The sequence below is a fragment of the Nicrophorus vespilloides genome, unplaced genomic scaffold, assembly GCF_001412225.1.
Source record: "Nicrophorus vespilloides isolate i.1.1-1 unplaced genomic scaffold, Nicve_v1.0, whole genome shotgun sequence".
In the NCBI taxonomy this organism is placed as follows: domain Eukaryota; kingdom Metazoa; phylum Arthropoda; class Insecta; order Coleoptera; family Silphidae; genus Nicrophorus; species Nicrophorus vespilloides.
Window position 1 is genome coordinate 42,634 of NW_017098440.1, and position 16,018 is coordinate 58,651.

The 16,018-nt window shown below is 28.3% G+C and overlaps 2 protein-coding genes and 3 long non-coding RNA genes across 5 annotated transcripts; 4 read left to right on the forward strand and 1 right to left on the reverse strand.

Annotated features, from left to right (window-relative positions):
- Positions 1 to 119: 119 nt before the first annotated feature.
- LOC108562484 lies at positions 120 to 1,375 on the forward strand. Its single transcript, XR_001891064.1, has 4 exons — positions 120 to 238; positions 644 to 701; positions 885 to 954; positions 1,341 to 1,375. It is a non-coding gene; the product is annotated as an uncharacterized LOC108562484 (long non-coding RNA).
- Positions 1,376 to 2,073: 698 nt separating this feature from the next.
- Positions 2,074 to 7,531, forward strand: LOC108562462. The gene is made up of 20 exons (XR_001891062.1): positions 2,074 to 2,094; positions 2,274 to 2,324; positions 2,510 to 2,580; positions 2,756 to 2,804; positions 3,034 to 3,083; positions 3,331 to 3,384; positions 3,575 to 3,625; positions 3,800 to 3,847; positions 4,045 to 4,120; positions 4,335 to 4,382; positions 4,570 to 4,654; positions 4,937 to 4,982; positions 5,175 to 5,221; positions 5,424 to 5,472; positions 5,663 to 5,711; positions 5,886 to 5,947; positions 6,124 to 6,175; positions 6,418 to 6,468; positions 6,773 to 6,822; positions 7,484 to 7,531. It is a non-coding gene; the product is annotated as an uncharacterized LOC108562462 (long non-coding RNA).
- A 1,205-nt stretch (positions 7,532 to 8,736) lies between these two features.
- On the forward strand, positions 8,737 to 10,000 carry LOC108562463. Its single transcript, XR_001891063.1, has 6 exons — positions 8,737 to 8,776; positions 8,954 to 9,009; positions 9,213 to 9,256; positions 9,440 to 9,489; positions 9,689 to 9,741; positions 9,913 to 10,000. It is a non-coding gene; the product is annotated as an uncharacterized LOC108562463 (long non-coding RNA).
- Positions 10,001 to 10,112: 112 nt separating this feature from the next.
- On the reverse strand, positions 10,113 to 11,696 carry LOC108562486 (protein PRRC1-like). Its single transcript, XM_017920849.1, has 7 exons — positions 11,520 to 11,696; positions 11,270 to 11,462; positions 11,010 to 11,221; positions 10,856 to 10,958; positions 10,634 to 10,801; positions 10,386 to 10,575; positions 10,113 to 10,325 (listed from the first exon to the last, which is right to left on the reverse strand). Exons 1-7 carry the CDS (start codon positions 11,578 to 11,580, stop codon positions 10,218 to 10,220), a joined length of 1,035 nt encoding a protein of 344 aa, XP_017776338.1. The 5' UTR covers positions 11,581 to 11,696; the 3' UTR covers positions 10,113 to 10,217.
- Positions 11,697 to 11,963: 267 nt separating this feature from the next.
- LOC108562485 (sorting nexin-2-like) lies at positions 11,964 to 15,502 on the forward strand. Its single transcript, XM_017920847.1, has 6 exons — positions 11,964 to 12,169; positions 13,014 to 13,181; positions 13,240 to 13,764; positions 13,831 to 14,037; positions 14,188 to 14,577; positions 14,635 to 15,502. Exons 1-6 carry the CDS (start codon positions 12,074 to 12,076, stop codon positions 14,683 to 14,685), a joined length of 1,437 nt encoding a protein of 478 aa, XP_017776336.1. The 5' UTR covers positions 11,964 to 12,073; the 3' UTR covers positions 14,686 to 15,502.
- The last annotated feature ends 516 nt before the right edge of the window (positions 15,503 to 16,018 follow it).

Sequence of the window (16,018 nt, forward strand, 5' to 3'; positions counted from 1 at the left end):
GTTAAAACAATCAAACGGGAGCATAGAAACTTGTTGAATTTGTAGTACTGAATTTTACATGTTATTTTTTCCTTTGTTTTTTTTTTAAATAATAAACATCAAACTTTTTTATTATTTTCATATGCTTAATTTTATTAGTTTCGAATTCGCAGCATATCACCACTTTATTTTTTTCAAGATCTAGCTAGGTACAATACTTGAAATATGGATGTCAGGATGACCGGAAATTGTGTTTTAGGTATTTAAAAAGCACCTATTTTACTTAGTTATTCCCAAGTATTGAACAATCCGATCATGGCTTTTAATGATCGAGATTACAATGTGGGCAAATCATTTACAATTCGTCTCGTATTAATTAACATTCAATAAAGTAATTTTATAGTTGAAAATTATTTATTGAAATATTGTTAGATTTGTAAATGTGTCACAATACTTCGAGTAGTATCAATGTCACAATTCTACTGCTTTAGATTGTAATAAATTTCGAGTGATGAAATAATTTTTAATTGAAGTAAATTTCAAGTGAAAATTTACAATGTTTTTATAGCCAAAAGGATACTGAAAAAAATAATCTTTAATAATACTTCAAATAGATAAGTTAATCTAAGTAACACAACTGATATAGGATATTGTCCTTTTTCAGATTAGTTTTGTTGTCACGGATTTGACATTGGTTCTACCTTACAATACATGTTTATTAGGTAAGTTACATTTCAAATTAATTTATATTTTCTAAAAATGATGAAAACTTTCTAATTGAAGTCAGATTTCAAATAAATCCGACAATGTTGTTTAGCCAAAAGGATACTGAAAAAAAATCAAATCAATTAATACTTTTCCTCTTTTATTTTACATAAGATTAATATAGATATTTGGATTTACAGAATCACTGTTAAACCGCTTAGTTCAAGATGAGCTTTAGAGGAAGCTTTGGAAATATCAAATTAGATCAAGGTATGTTCTGGTTTAATTAATTAAAATTTCTCTATATTTCAAATGTTGATCACAAAGATTGTTCTGAATATCAATTGAAGACAACTTAATTATTCACCTAATTTTAAATAATCTACTATTAATCATATACAAAGTCTTGAAACATTCTATTTTATATTTTTTAAAATAGCTTTCGAAAATCGCCTTTGATCAATTTCCAGTCTTTCACTTTTATTAGTTTAGTTTTATGATTTTGAAGATCAATTCAAATGATGATTGTTCTCTTTTCAAATAACAATATTTGACCATATAAGAACGGCCAACTGAAGACAAATTATTAAAAAATTAATTATTGAATAGCAAGAGAATTCACTTTATTAATTCGATGTTTTAATATTTTTTTACAGCTGCTGAATCAACTGATAATAAATTTCAGGATTATTTAATTAATCAAACGTAAGTATTATTTATAGATTATAATTATAATAGAAATAACTTAAATGATGATAAAACAATTAGAGCCAATCCTATGAAAATACTTTGATTAAAACAATTAAACTTGCCAGTTTCAACTGATACACTTGACATTCAATAATGAAATCATTCATTTTTTGTGCATTTTCTAATTACTCGTTTTCTTATTACAGGTCGTTAGAGATTGTTCATTTAGTTTCATGATACTCCTGGACTCTAATGTAAGTTTCTTCTTAGTTAACAAAAATTTTATAGAATTTCTTATGATGATAAAAAAATTAGAGCCAATCCTATGAAAAATGCTTTGATTAAAACAATTAAACTTGCCAGTTTCCACTGATACACTTGACATTTAGTAATTAAGTAATTAATTTGCTTGTGCATTTTCTAATTATCCTTTTCCTTATTACAGGTCACTAGAAAATGGATTTTTTTCATGATCCTTCTGGACTATACTAATGTAAGTATCTTTTTATTTAACATAATTTTACACTTTGTTATGATGATAAAAAAATTAGAGCCAATCCGATGAAATCACTTTGATTATAAAAATATTTATATTTTCTGAGCTGAATTTAAAATTTCAAATGCAATTAAATGTATTATCAATTATACTAACTTTACTTTATTCTATTACAGATTTCAAATGCAATTATTCCTTGGATTTGTTTTTCTATTCTTAACAATGTGAGTATAATTTATATAAATACTTTTCAATAATTGCGTACATGATGATAATTTTTTATTGAAGTAATTTCAAGAAAAATGATTTTACGATGTTGTTAGCCAAAAGGATACTGAAACTATTTCATCATATTTAAACACATTTTTCTATGATAATAAACTAATATAATATCTTTTTTTAGGTGATCATTTCAATAATATTCCATTAGAAACAACGCTGATCTTTGATTAAGGTAATTTTTTTCCAATATTTTTATTTATAACATTAATGTAATTATAATGATGAAAATACACAGACCTGTTCTGAATATATAACTTTTGAGGAGCAAATAATCTCACCTGAATTCATTCATCTCTAAATGCTCTGACTTGCCGTCCAAGTAGCAATAACTAAAACAAGATTTTGTTTTATTTTCAGATGTAATCAAAGAGCCGCTTAGTATTTCCATGGAAACGAATCTATTGAATATCATTTTGCAGTCTTATTAGGTAAGTTTTAATGAGATTTATCAAATTGACGTCAATTTAAATGATGATTGTTCTCTTTTCAAATAACAATATTTGACCATATAAGAACGGCCAACTGAAGACAAATTATTAAAAAATTTATAATTAAATAGCTACATAATTCATATCATTAATTCTATTTACTCTTTTTTTACAGTTGCTGAATCAAGCGATAATCAATTCCAGGATTATTTAATAAATGAAAAGTAAGTTTTATCGTAATAATAATACAAATAACTTAAATGATGAAAAAAAAATTAGAGCCAATCCAAAAACCTTTAATTAATGTAATTATAATGATGAAAATACACAGACCTGTTCTGAATTTATAACTTTTGAGGAGCAAATAATCTCACCTGAATTCATTCATCTCTAAATGCTCTGGCTTGTCGTCCAAGTAGCAATAACTAAAACAAGATTTTGTTTTATTTTCAGGTGTAATCAAAGAGCCGCTTAGTATTTCCATGGAAACAAAACCATTGAAGGTAACTATGTTATAATTCTTGTTATTACTTACTAACTTTTAGTACCCCACAATTTTAAGCCGGCTGGAACCATTTACAATGTGGTATTCGGTGGTAATTAGTGGGAAAATTAACTCTAAACATGTGTAAGGTTACTTTTTAGATCAATAAGAAATAACCTAAGGAATTTTAGAAACATTTTCACATCAATTATTATAGCATTACAATTAAATTGAATGCATTTTCTAAAAGTTTATTTATATTTCAGATTCATTATCTATTTACGTCGCAAATGAAGGAAAGGAGTCTATTTTATATACAGGTAATTATTTTAAATTTACTAAAAATTTATTTTATTTAAAATATGATGAAAACTTTACTAATTGAAGTAATTTCCAAAGAGTTATTACAATGTTGTTTAGCCAAAAGGATACTGAAACAAACTCTCATTAATCTATTAATATTTTTACCAAAACGAAACGATTTTAATTCATTGTTTTATTTTCTTATAGATACGAATTCCAAGTTTTCAACATCTACATCAACAATATCTTTCATTAAAGGTAAATTTCTTAGATAATTTTTATTAGATATTAAAGTACAATCAAATGATGATTGTTCTCTTTTCAAATAACAATATTTGACCTTATAAGAACGGCCAACTGAAGCTTTGCACATATATTTTTTTTTTATATAAATTGTCTTCACTTTTTACTTATCATGGCATATCGTTGCAGATTGAACTACAATCATCCGACTAATGAAGATGATCCATGGATCAAAAGGTGAGTTTTCGTTTTATATATTGTACCAAAATATTTGCGTAAATATATTAATTTTATTTAGTATAATGATGAAAATACACAGACCTGTTCTGAATTAAATAATTGAGGAACGTATAATCTCACCTGAATTCTACAAAAATATATTTCAATTTAATTCTCTGTTAAATATCACTTCTATAATCTTATTTTTTTTACAGATTAATCAAATTGGGTCCAATTTCGTTGATTCAGTCTTGTTTTTTTTTGTCTTTCCTTCAACTAAACACATTTAAGGTAATTTACATTATATTATTAATTTTAATGAATCAATGTCTATAAAAATCATGTAAAACAACGTACCTGATGAAAACTTTAACTTATTGAAGTAATTTCCAAAGAGTTATTACAATGTTGCTTAGCCAAAAGGATACTGAAAAAAGCATCAAACAATAATCTTCCAATTTAATATCTCCAATATATGAAATTAAATTATTATTTTTTTTTACAGAAATTCATTCGCTCTAAATTATAATGCAGGTGAACCATAGATCTAAAGGTGAGTTTCTGTTTTATATTTTGCCAAAATATCTACGTAATTTTATTAAGTATAATGATGAAAATACACAGACCTGTTCTGAATTAAATAATTGAGGAACGTATAATCTCACCTGAATTCTTCAAAAATATGTTTCAATTGAATTCTCTGTTTAAAACCGTTTCTAAAATCTTTATTTTTATTGCAGATCAACCAAATTGGGTCCAATTATATTGCTTACTTACTTATAAAGGGCTATTGGCTAGTCTTTCCATCCACTAAACAAATTTAAGGTAATTTAGTTTACATTATTAAGTTTAGTTAAGTAGTATTGTATTTAAAATAATTTAAATCTTATTACATCAACCCCGCAATTTTAAGCAAGCTGGAGCCATTTAAAATGTGGTATTCGGTGAAAATTAGTGGGAACATCAATGTCTATCCATGTGTAAGGTTACTTTTTAAATCAATGAAAAATATCCTAAGGAATTTTAGAGACATTTTCTTATAAATTATTTAATAACATATATTTAAGTGATTGAATAAGTTCTAAAATCATATTATTTAATTTGCAGATTCGACCAAAGATGATTTCTCTTTCACAAGCGGATTTTGAAAATGGTAATTATTTAGTATCTTATTATTTGCTGATTTTGAATAACGTACCTGATGAAAACTTTAACTTATTGAAGTAATTTCCAAAGAGTTATTACAATGTTGCTTAGCCAAAAGGATACTGAAACAAATCAAATAATAATCTTCCAATTTAATATCTCGAATATGTGAAATTAAAATTATATTTTTTTTTTACAGAAATCCAATCCATTCAAATCGTCGAAATTCTCATTATAATTATAATGGTAAGTTATAAATAACTAGAATTAATAAAATTAGTAAAAAGAAAAAGTAATTAAAGTGATGACAAATTTAACTAATTGAAGTAATTTCCTAAGAGTTATTACGATGTTGCTTAGCCAAAAGGATACTGAAAAAAACAAAAAATATTCAACATTCAATTGAATATCTCGAATACATGAAATTAAAATTGTACTTTTTTTACAGAAATCCCTTCAAATTCCTAAAATCTTCATTCTAAATTATACTAATAATGGTAAGTTTTTTATAATTCAGATTAATTAGTCAAGAAATACATTTAAGTGATGACAAATTTTACTAATTGAAGTAATTTCCAAAGAGTTATTACGATGTTGCTTAGCCAAAAGGATACTGAAAAATATAGTTCAATTTGTAATTGCAATTAGGTAAAAACAAATTTTAAATATGTTTTTATTTTTTTATAGGATTTCTTAGCGGATTGCAGTGGCAATTGATGTTTATCACCATAAAATGGTATGTATACAAAATTATTTTTTAAATTTTAAACGTTAAAATGATGATTGTTCTCTTATCAAATGAAACAATATTTGACCTTATAAGAACGGCCAACTGACGAATTGTTTACTATTATAACATGACTTGTTTTTGTTTTTACTTTTATTAATTATTTATTTTCATTATTTGCAGATTCTTTCAGACAATGATTCAAACTAATTTGGGAACATCCTTTGTAATTCATTATTTCAAAGGTAATTATCAATTATGACGTTCTATAACTATTAATATCTTTTTTTATGATGATTGTTCTATTTTCAAATCATCCATATTTGACCATTATAAGAACGGCCAACTGACGTTAAAAAAAACGAATATTTTATTTATTTCGATATCATACTTCATTTATTAAAAGATTCTTTATTTTCAGACATATCTGATGTTCTTCAATCATTAGCGAATTACTAAATTTTCATTCAATGGTACGTACATATTTTATTGATAAATATATTACATGACCCCACAATTTTAAGCCGGCTGGAACCATTTACAATGTGGTATTCGGTGGTAATTAGTGGGAAAATTATTATCTATCCATGTGTAAAGTTACTTTTTATTTCATAGAAAATAACTTAAGGAATCTTAGAAACATTCAACACCAAAATAATTATTTTGAATAGTTTTTTTAAACATTTTATATAATTTCTTTGTCTTTTTTGTACAGATTTGGATTCACTTTCAAGATGCATTACTAGAGCTTTATCAACAAAATGAGGTAATTATAATTTTACAAATTATATTGTAAAATAATATCCCTTCCAGCACATTTGAGTCACTTTACAGCCGATGTTTGGGTGGTTTCTTTGTAACTGTTCGGCATTAGTGATGACATCGTGGCAGTGCGTCAATGGAAGGAGAGCAAACTTGCAGATTCATATTTAAACGATGCTACAGGACCTCTATCTTTATGTCTAATTGGAGCAAGCTACGATATGAATCCTACATTCTTTTTACATTAACTTAAAAAAATAATTTAAATTTAATATAACATAAAATAATTATTTATTTATCTTTTAAAGGTTCCTTGGTTTCTCTTCATTAGCCAGTCATGAACATTTTACCAAAAAATGTAAGTTTTTTTATTATTTATTCATTTAAGTTATTCTCAAATGATGACTAGTTATACCGCCCCAGGCTGAATGTCTATGACTGATTGGTTATATTTATCTGATTAATTTCAACATCAAAAAACATTAATTTACTACCAAAATCTTCATGTACTAATTAGTTTATCATTATTTTCAGGTTCCTACTATATTACCATCAATTTCCAGAGTATTTTACGTACAGATCATCAGAAATCTGACCAAGGTAATAACATAATTTTAATTAACAATTAATCAGTTTTTTTTTAATGATGACTAGTTATACCGCCCCAGGCTGAATGTCTATGACTGATTGGTTATATTTATCTGATTAATTTCAACATCAAAAAACCTTAATTTGCTACGAAAATCTTCATGTACTAATTCGTTTATCATTATTTTCAGGTTTCTACCATATTACAATCAATTTCCAGAGTATTTTACGAACATATCTTCAGAAGTCTGAGCAAGGTAATATAAAATTGTATTTAAAAATTTATCAGTTTTTTTAATGATGACTAGTTATACCGCCCCAGGCTGAATGTCTATGACTGATTGGTTATATTTTCTGATTATTTCCCATCATAACAAAATCTTTATCTACCAAAATCTTCATTTACTAATTAGTTTTATCATTATTTTCAGGTTCCTACTATCTTACCATCAATTTCCAGAGTATTTTACGTACAGATCATCAGAAATCTGACCAAGGTAATAACATAATTTTAATTAACAATTGATCAGTTTTCTTTTAATGATGACTAGTTATACCGCCCCAGGCTGAATGTCTATGACTGATTGGTTATATTTTTCTGATTATTTCCCATCATAACAAAATCTTTATTTTCTATCAAAATTTTCAATTATTAATTAGTTTATTTTTCCTTTCAGATTTCTACTACATTACAATCAATTTCCCATATTTTACGAGCAGATCTTTAGTAGTCTTAGCAAGGTAATAACATAATTTTCATTAATAATTGATCAGTTATTTTTTAATGATGACTAGTTATACCGCCCCAGGCTGAATGTCTATGACTGATTGGTTATTTTTATCTGATAATATACAATCAAAAAAATCTTTATTTTCTACCAAAAACTTCATTTAATAATTAGTTTCTTATTATTTACAGATTACAATAAAGTTCCTGGAAAATTTTAGTTTAATCATCTCTTAGGAAAAAGGTAATTCATTTTTTTAATTTAAAATTATTTGTTTTCTTTAATGATGACTTAATATACCGCCCCAGGCTGAATAGCTATGACTGATTGGTTACTTTTTTTTGCTGATTTACTTCATTATAATTAAATATTTATAATTGTTTAAGTATATCTGTATTAAGTTTTTTTTTATTATTTTCAGATCATCTAATACTTTTCACTCAATATTGACGATTACATCAGATTCTTCAGCAATTTAGGTACGTTATTTTATTCCAAGTTATTAATTACGTTTTTCATTATAATGATGACTTAATATACCGCCCCAGGCTGAATAGCTATGACTGATTGGTTTTTATTCCTGATTAAAAAAATGTTCGAAATATATAATAATTCTATTTATCATTCAAATTCCACTATTAATCATTTCTATTTTTTTGTTATAGATAAATCAATACTTCAAACAAACTGTAGTCAATGGAACTTAATTAACTCAAGGTATTTAAATTAGGTTGAAAATTTATTCAAATAATATTCCCAACTATTTTGAATTTTTGTACACCTTTCACTATTGTATCTTTCAAAAATGATGACTAATTATACCGCCCCAGGCTGAAGTCTATGACTGATTGGTTATGTTACTGATTATCTCCTTAAACAATTCATACTATTATATAATATATATTATATATTTATTAATTTTTACTTTGTTTAATTGCAGAAACAAAAATGCAAAATTTCATATGGACCCAACAAAATATTTCTGAAAAAGTAAAGGTAAATATCTTTTTATACTTATTTTTTTTTAATATATGAAAATGATGACTGTTATACCGCCCCAGTCTGATTTTTCTATGACTGATTGGTTTATATTTACTGATTTTATATAAACAATAAAATCTTTTATCCCAGTGGAATTACAATAAATATTTATATTTTTTTCATTTTTTACAGATTTCATTCAATATCCATCGCATAACAGAAGTGATTTATCTACACGTCCACTTAAGGTAAATAATCTTAGTTTGTAATATACATTTGTTATTTTTAGTAAGAATTATAAAATTGAATATGATGATACAAATTGATTCATGAATATTCTATGAATGATCAAAATATCAAGCTCAACAGGACTGAAACCATTCTAAAATTCTATTTTAATTTTACTTATCAATTTGATCTTGTATATTAAAAATGTATTTTCTTGTTACAGATGTGCCAAATCTATTAACCGAATCAGAATATTATCATAAAAAGGTACGTTTTTATCTTTAACAAATAATAATTTTGAAATGCAAATTTTAAATGATGATACAATTTGATACATGATAATCTATGAATGATCAAAATATCAAGCTCAACAGGACTGAAGTACTTTAATTATAAATTATTCTTAATTATCAAATTGAGCATTTAGTATTTTTTTTTTTTATTTTACAGATTTCTGTGAACTCTTGTTATTGTGGATTTTAAATAATATAATGTTAATGGTAAGCTTTTAACTTCATTATTTATAATTAAAGTAACGTAAAAATATTATATTTTTTTGTTAAATGATGATACAACTTTTTGACATGAATTGCTATGAGTGATCAATAATCAAGCTCAACAGGACTGACTTTATAAATGTCATAATATATAACATTTATTCCTTAAAACAACAATTATTTATATAATATTATTTTGCAGGTGATAGTGTAGTGTGGTTTCCTTGATTCAATTGGATGAAGAAGTTGAAATTTGTAAGTTATAAAAAAATAATAATAAATTTTCAATGTTCTTATAATGATGATTGTTCTCAAGTCAGTACTTTTCTGATGACAATTAAGAACGGCCAACTGAATTAAGATTATTCAAATATTTATTTTTAAATACATTTTAATTTTGTACTAATATTCTATTGTTTCTTGCAGATTCTGTAAAATAACCATTGGTAAGTATTTTTTTTAGTATTCGAAAATTAAATACAGTATTTTGAGTATATATTTATATTATTTTTATATACACCAAAAATACTATTATTTAATGTTTCATTATCAACATATTCTTTATAATCTTAGGGTAAATAAAATAAATACACGTTTTTAACTTTATAGAGCTTATATTTTATTTACAACTCAACTCCTTTGAAAGAAATCCCATCCATAAAATGTCACTCCTTACATTAAGTAGACTTGAATAATATAAAAAAAAAATAAACGTAAATACACAATTATCCTTATGTGGTACTGTTTTTATAAAGGTTGGCTAAAACTTTAGCGGCCGATAAGATGATTTCCCTCCTCGATACTCCTGTTAACGCCTGGTGCCATTCAGAATGGCTGACCTATAGGAAAATAACGTTCTTTGAAAAACATCTGAAATGGTTAAGCATTCAACAACTTACATGTAGATTGCTTCCCATTAAGCTACCTACAGTCACAGCTAACCCGGACCATGCCAAGGGATAATCAGATTTAGTATCTTCCTGCGCTAAATTAACAATCTCTGTTGGGACTGGTGTCATTTGTGTGAACGTTTGCAAATTGATCTCTTTAATTGGGTCATTCAAAATTATCACGCCCAAGTCATACCACCTAAAAACAAATTAATAAAATTGATTGTGTTTGCCTATTATATTATAATGTTGCTTACTTGTCTTCACCAACCTCCAAAAGGAAATTCTCTATGGCAACAACTGGAATTGGGTTTGGCAATTTAGGATTTGTGAGAACAGCTTGGATTCTTTCCTCCGCTGCTTTAACACCAGCAGCAAATCCAACTGGTTGTGCAGCAATGTTTACAGCTTTGGCCTCAATTCCTCTTCAATAATATAAATAATTATCATGAACATCTTTGAAACATTTGCAAACTTACTCAACTCTGGCTTTCCCAAATACTGACTGGAATGCTTCCCTAATTGCACTCACTTTCATCTCTTGCTTGGAAGCAACAAGTATTTCCACATCTCCACCAGTGTCTGATCAGGATAGTGTTATATTAAGATAAATAGTTTATTGTAGCTACTTACAAATGAACTCTTTCATCTGTGGGTCAAGAGTTGTTATCATGGAATCCACAGAGCTCTTGGCCTTCTCAGCAACTTTTGAAAGTATGCCTCCACTGGAAACAGCACCTTTCATCCAATCTATGAAGCCTGTATTCTCCTGTGCTGGTTCAATTGGCAAAGCCTCTGGGATCTGCACACCATGCTTGATACCTTTACTAGGTGGTATTGCAGCACTAAATTGCAAATAATTAATTTCAATTAGCTTAATAACAATATAATACCTGAACTGTGTTGGAACAAACACTTCTGCTGCTGGTTGTGGTGCAGGTAATGGAGTTGTGATTGGTACTTGTGTTATAAAGTTTGGCAAAGCTGAAGGAGGCTGTACATTTGATAAGAGATTGCCAGTGACAAGATCACTTGGAGCTGATGATGGCACAGATGAAGCAGTTGATGGTATAGAGGCTATAAGATCTGGAAACTGCTGTTAAAACCACTGACATTCAACTATTTCAATTTAGTCCTATTTACCAGTAACCGACATCCCTTCGATAATTTCAAAGGTATCTCCGTTAGAATTTTCCTGAAGCATCTTTTTGGCTAAAATATGTTATTCTTATTAGAATCTGTTACTGTTTTGATTACACCGTGGATTTTGTTGACAGTTGTCTTTTGCATTGATGTCAAATGTACGTAAATGACTCAACTTCTTATAACCATATGCGCAGAAAGATTTATGTGTGCAAAGCAAATTTTACAAATTAAAACAATCTGTAATTAATATAAATATAATATCGAAAAAATATAACAAATTTAAATATATATACAAATATATAGATAATTTGGCAACAGCCAACAGTTTATTTGAACTTAAATACAATTGTATGTATGACTCTAATTGTAAATATTGAGTAATTTTATTATTTACTTGAAGATCTACGACTGCAATTAAGTAAATTCGTATGTTTTCGTGACGTTTTCTGACATTAAGAGGGCAGCACCGATGCCCGGGCTGTCACTGTCACATACGTCAACCCTTTTGCCATATCAATCCAGTTGAATTGTTGTCTTGTTATTAAGAGAATATGGCTGATTCCGTAGAACCTCCCCCTTTATTTGAAAATGTTGATATGAAAAGAGAAGAAGCTGAAGACGATGACCTGTTTGAGTCCGCAGTACAAGTAAGTGATGATAATTTAATTAAGTTGCTTTTGGGGTACAACTGTACTGAGAATTTTATTTACTACTCAATTGGAAATCACTTTGCAGCAATTTACCCAATTAGCGTTTTCTATAGATGCATCTCTTCATGCATCTAGTAATTCTTCATTCCAAGTTAATTTTATACCAAACAAATACAAGTCTTTGTGAGAGGTTTGATTCATATGTGTTTGTTTATAACATTCATTGGGTGTGTATTTATTGAAATCAAATTCATGATAAAAGCAATCTGTAGAGTACTGTGGAATTGGAATTCCACTATAGGTCATCATCAATTTTGATTCAGATAATGCAATACTTAATATTACCATGGAAATATAAATTACTTTAATCAGTGATATTATTTAATTGTCTGGGTAACATATTAATTTCTATTATGAAATTAATATTATCTATGTTCTACTTTACTGTAACTAAAAAAAATAGCTTTATACATAATTAACTTTGAAAAATGGAAATTATTCAGTGGAAAATGAGGCCTAGGAGTTATGCTCATTGGACCATAATGTGTATTAAATGTTGGAGTTTTAAGTTTAATTTTCTTTAAAATTTGTGTTGTTAATTATGGATATAATAGATTCTTTAAGAACATAATATTTATAAAAATAAAACTGATTTTGATTTTAGATTCTGAGTATATAAATGTTTTTAAATTTAATAAAAAAAAACGTTTACTAATCGTTTCCATTTTAATATTTATTTTTATCATATGAATCCTTTTTATTCTGTTATTGTGTTGTTTGCTTGGAAGTCATCCAAAGCTGAAAAAGTATTTAATTCAAGTAAATAAACTTTGTTCAATAGTCGCAGCCATCAGCAAACTTGTGTCTAGAGGAGGACGGTCACGATCTATTGAATGGTGATTCCGATATTGGCGAAGAGATCGACAAACTCATGCTGAACGACAAATCCGAAATGGAGAATGTACCAATCAACAATCAAAGCACCATCGCTACACCAACGATGGAAGAGGTAGGATATTCTTGCGCTTAAATGTACATAGATTTTGTATAAGTTTATGTGCTCTTAGGTGGAGGCTGAGGGCGGTGATCAGTTCATCGAGATAACTATAACCGAACCTCAGAAGGTCGGCGATGGCATGGGTGCTTACATGGCGTACAGGGTGCTCACGCACACGAACATGCCATTCTTTAAGAAGAGAGAATTCGCCGTCATGAGACGTTTCAGCGATTTTTTGGGGTTGCACGACAAGTTAACCGAAAAGTACCTCAAGGTCGGCCGCATCATTCCTCCGGCACCCGAGAAGAACGTAATCGGAAAGGCTAAAATTAAGATGGCCCAATCCGAGCAGGCCGGAAACGGAAGCGATTTTATCGAGAGGCGGCGCGCCGCCCTCGAACGATACCTCCGCAGAACATCCCAGCATCCCGTCCTCATTGTGGATCCTGATTTTAGAGAATTTCTCGAATGCGACATAGAATTGCCGAAGGCGACTAACACTTCCGCTCTCAGCGGTGCCGGTGTTATGCGTTTCATCAACAAAGTCGGCGAAACTGTTAACAAGATTACTTACAAGATGGAGGAAACCGACCCGGTACGCGAAAATTGACCATAGATTAGATCATGCCGACTTTATATTTTGTTTTATATAATTTTGCAGTGGTTTGAGAACAAATTGGTGCATGTCGAAGGCTTGGAGAATCAATTACGAAAATTGCATTACAACGTAGAAGCCATGGTCTCATACCGTAAGGAATTGGCAAATTTGACCAACGGCGTTTCCCGTTCCGCAGCTATGTTGAGTGTATGCGAGGATCATAATTTATTGTCCAGGGCTTTGTCTCAATTAGCAGATACTGAGGAAAAGGTAAATCAGATAAATACATACTATATCTTCTGTTATTTATATATCAGAATCATAATATTTATTAAATTTAAATAACTTGTGTTTCATACATCATAATCTTTCCCTACATTTAAATTGTATAGTAAAAGCAATATGAATTCAATGTTTTAGGTTGAAGCTGTTCATATGGAGCAGGCTAATACGGACTTCTACATCTTGTGCGAAATGCTGAAAGATTACTTAGGTCTATTAGGATCGGTGCGGGACGCCTTCCATGAACGCACTAAAATGTTCCAGCTGTGGCAGCATTCGCAGCAAATGTTGACCAAAAAGCGCGAAGCCAAAGCAAAGCTAGAATTGCAGGGACGCACGGACAAGGTGGATCAAGCCGGCGTGGAAGTGATCGAATGGGAGGCGAAGGTCGAACGGAGTCAGGAGAGTTTCGATCGCATTTCGAAAATGATAAAATTAGAGATGGATCGTTTCGAGAAATGCCGCATTCAGGACTTCAAAGTTACATTCATTAAGTATTTGGAAAACCACATGGAGCATCAAGCTCAGGTAATGTGAAAACACAACATTTTTATGCAATCGATGCGTCATGCAGGTTCTTTTCAGCTGGTAAAATATTGGGACGATTTTCTGCCTGAAGCAAAAGCTATTGCTTGACTAGAAGATTTAAGCCGTGAATAGCACGGACAACATTCCAATTTTAGGTTCCCGGAGTTTTAAAGCAATGAATTTTTTAAAGAAATTCTTCTTTTTTTTTAGTACTTTTTAAGAGAATAATCAAGTTTTCCGTGCAATCATCGACAATATTTTCATGTTATTCATTATTTTTTCACAGGGAATCTATCTTTTATCTATTATACTTCCCACTATTCTCTTAACGATTTATCTCCTTTCCAAATGATTAGCTCATGTGTATAAAGTTAAGAAGAAATCTATTATATATTATATGAAGTATATTTTTCAATGTGGAAATTGTTGTAATTCTGTGTTGCGAATGCTGTTTTTTCTTCTTTATTTGGATGGAACCAATAGTTATGATTTCCAAGTTAGTTTATGTTATTGGCTTCTTAGAATTTTGCACACACAAAACTGGAAATGTGATATGCAGCCGTAGGCAACCCTTTTTCGTTTTCCTCGATATACTCTCTCTATATATCTCTTTTTAAACTTAAGTAAATAAATATATATTAATAAGTGTTCTTTGGAAAATCAAGCATGTTTTGAAAAATGATCCACTTCACGTAGTTACATATCCTTCAGAAATTCTTTCTTAGATATCATTATCGTGTGAAGTAAATAATTGTTTTATATATATATGTGAAATGTATATAATCTAGAGAAAACGATTTATTATGTATGGTATACGTATTATCAGTGTAGATAATATCGATATAATTAGCTTATTATTAGAGGCATATACTATGATTATTGTGTATTGTAATGCTTGTAATTTGAATAAACAGAAAAAAATAAATTTCAGTGTTATTGACATTTTCAAAAATTATTTATACCAGACATCTAAAATAAATGATAATCACTTAAACTTATATAGTTAAAGGATTTGTCATATCAATTGTTTATTGTATTTTGGCGATTATGGTAATTGATTATGGCAAATTAATTAAATAATATAAAAACATGATACAGATAAATATTATGGTGTTAGGCAGTAATCACGTATGGTTTATGGAAAAGAAGTTCTCTCCTTTCGAAATAATATCGAAAAAAATCCCTTTGACTTTTCATATTTATTATTGTATTAAGTTTTTTTTTTGTATTTTAATATATTTATTAGTCAAACATTATGATTATAAGGAACTTAATATATATTGAACAATTTTATATAAAAAGAAAAATGATTATGGCTCATAATACATTGTGATAAACATTGTGTAAAAAATCTTAATGAGTTTATGTTTATTTAGTTGCCTACAACACATAAATAATGTTTAAAAATTAGAAGAAAGATTTTATTAAATATATATTTCTT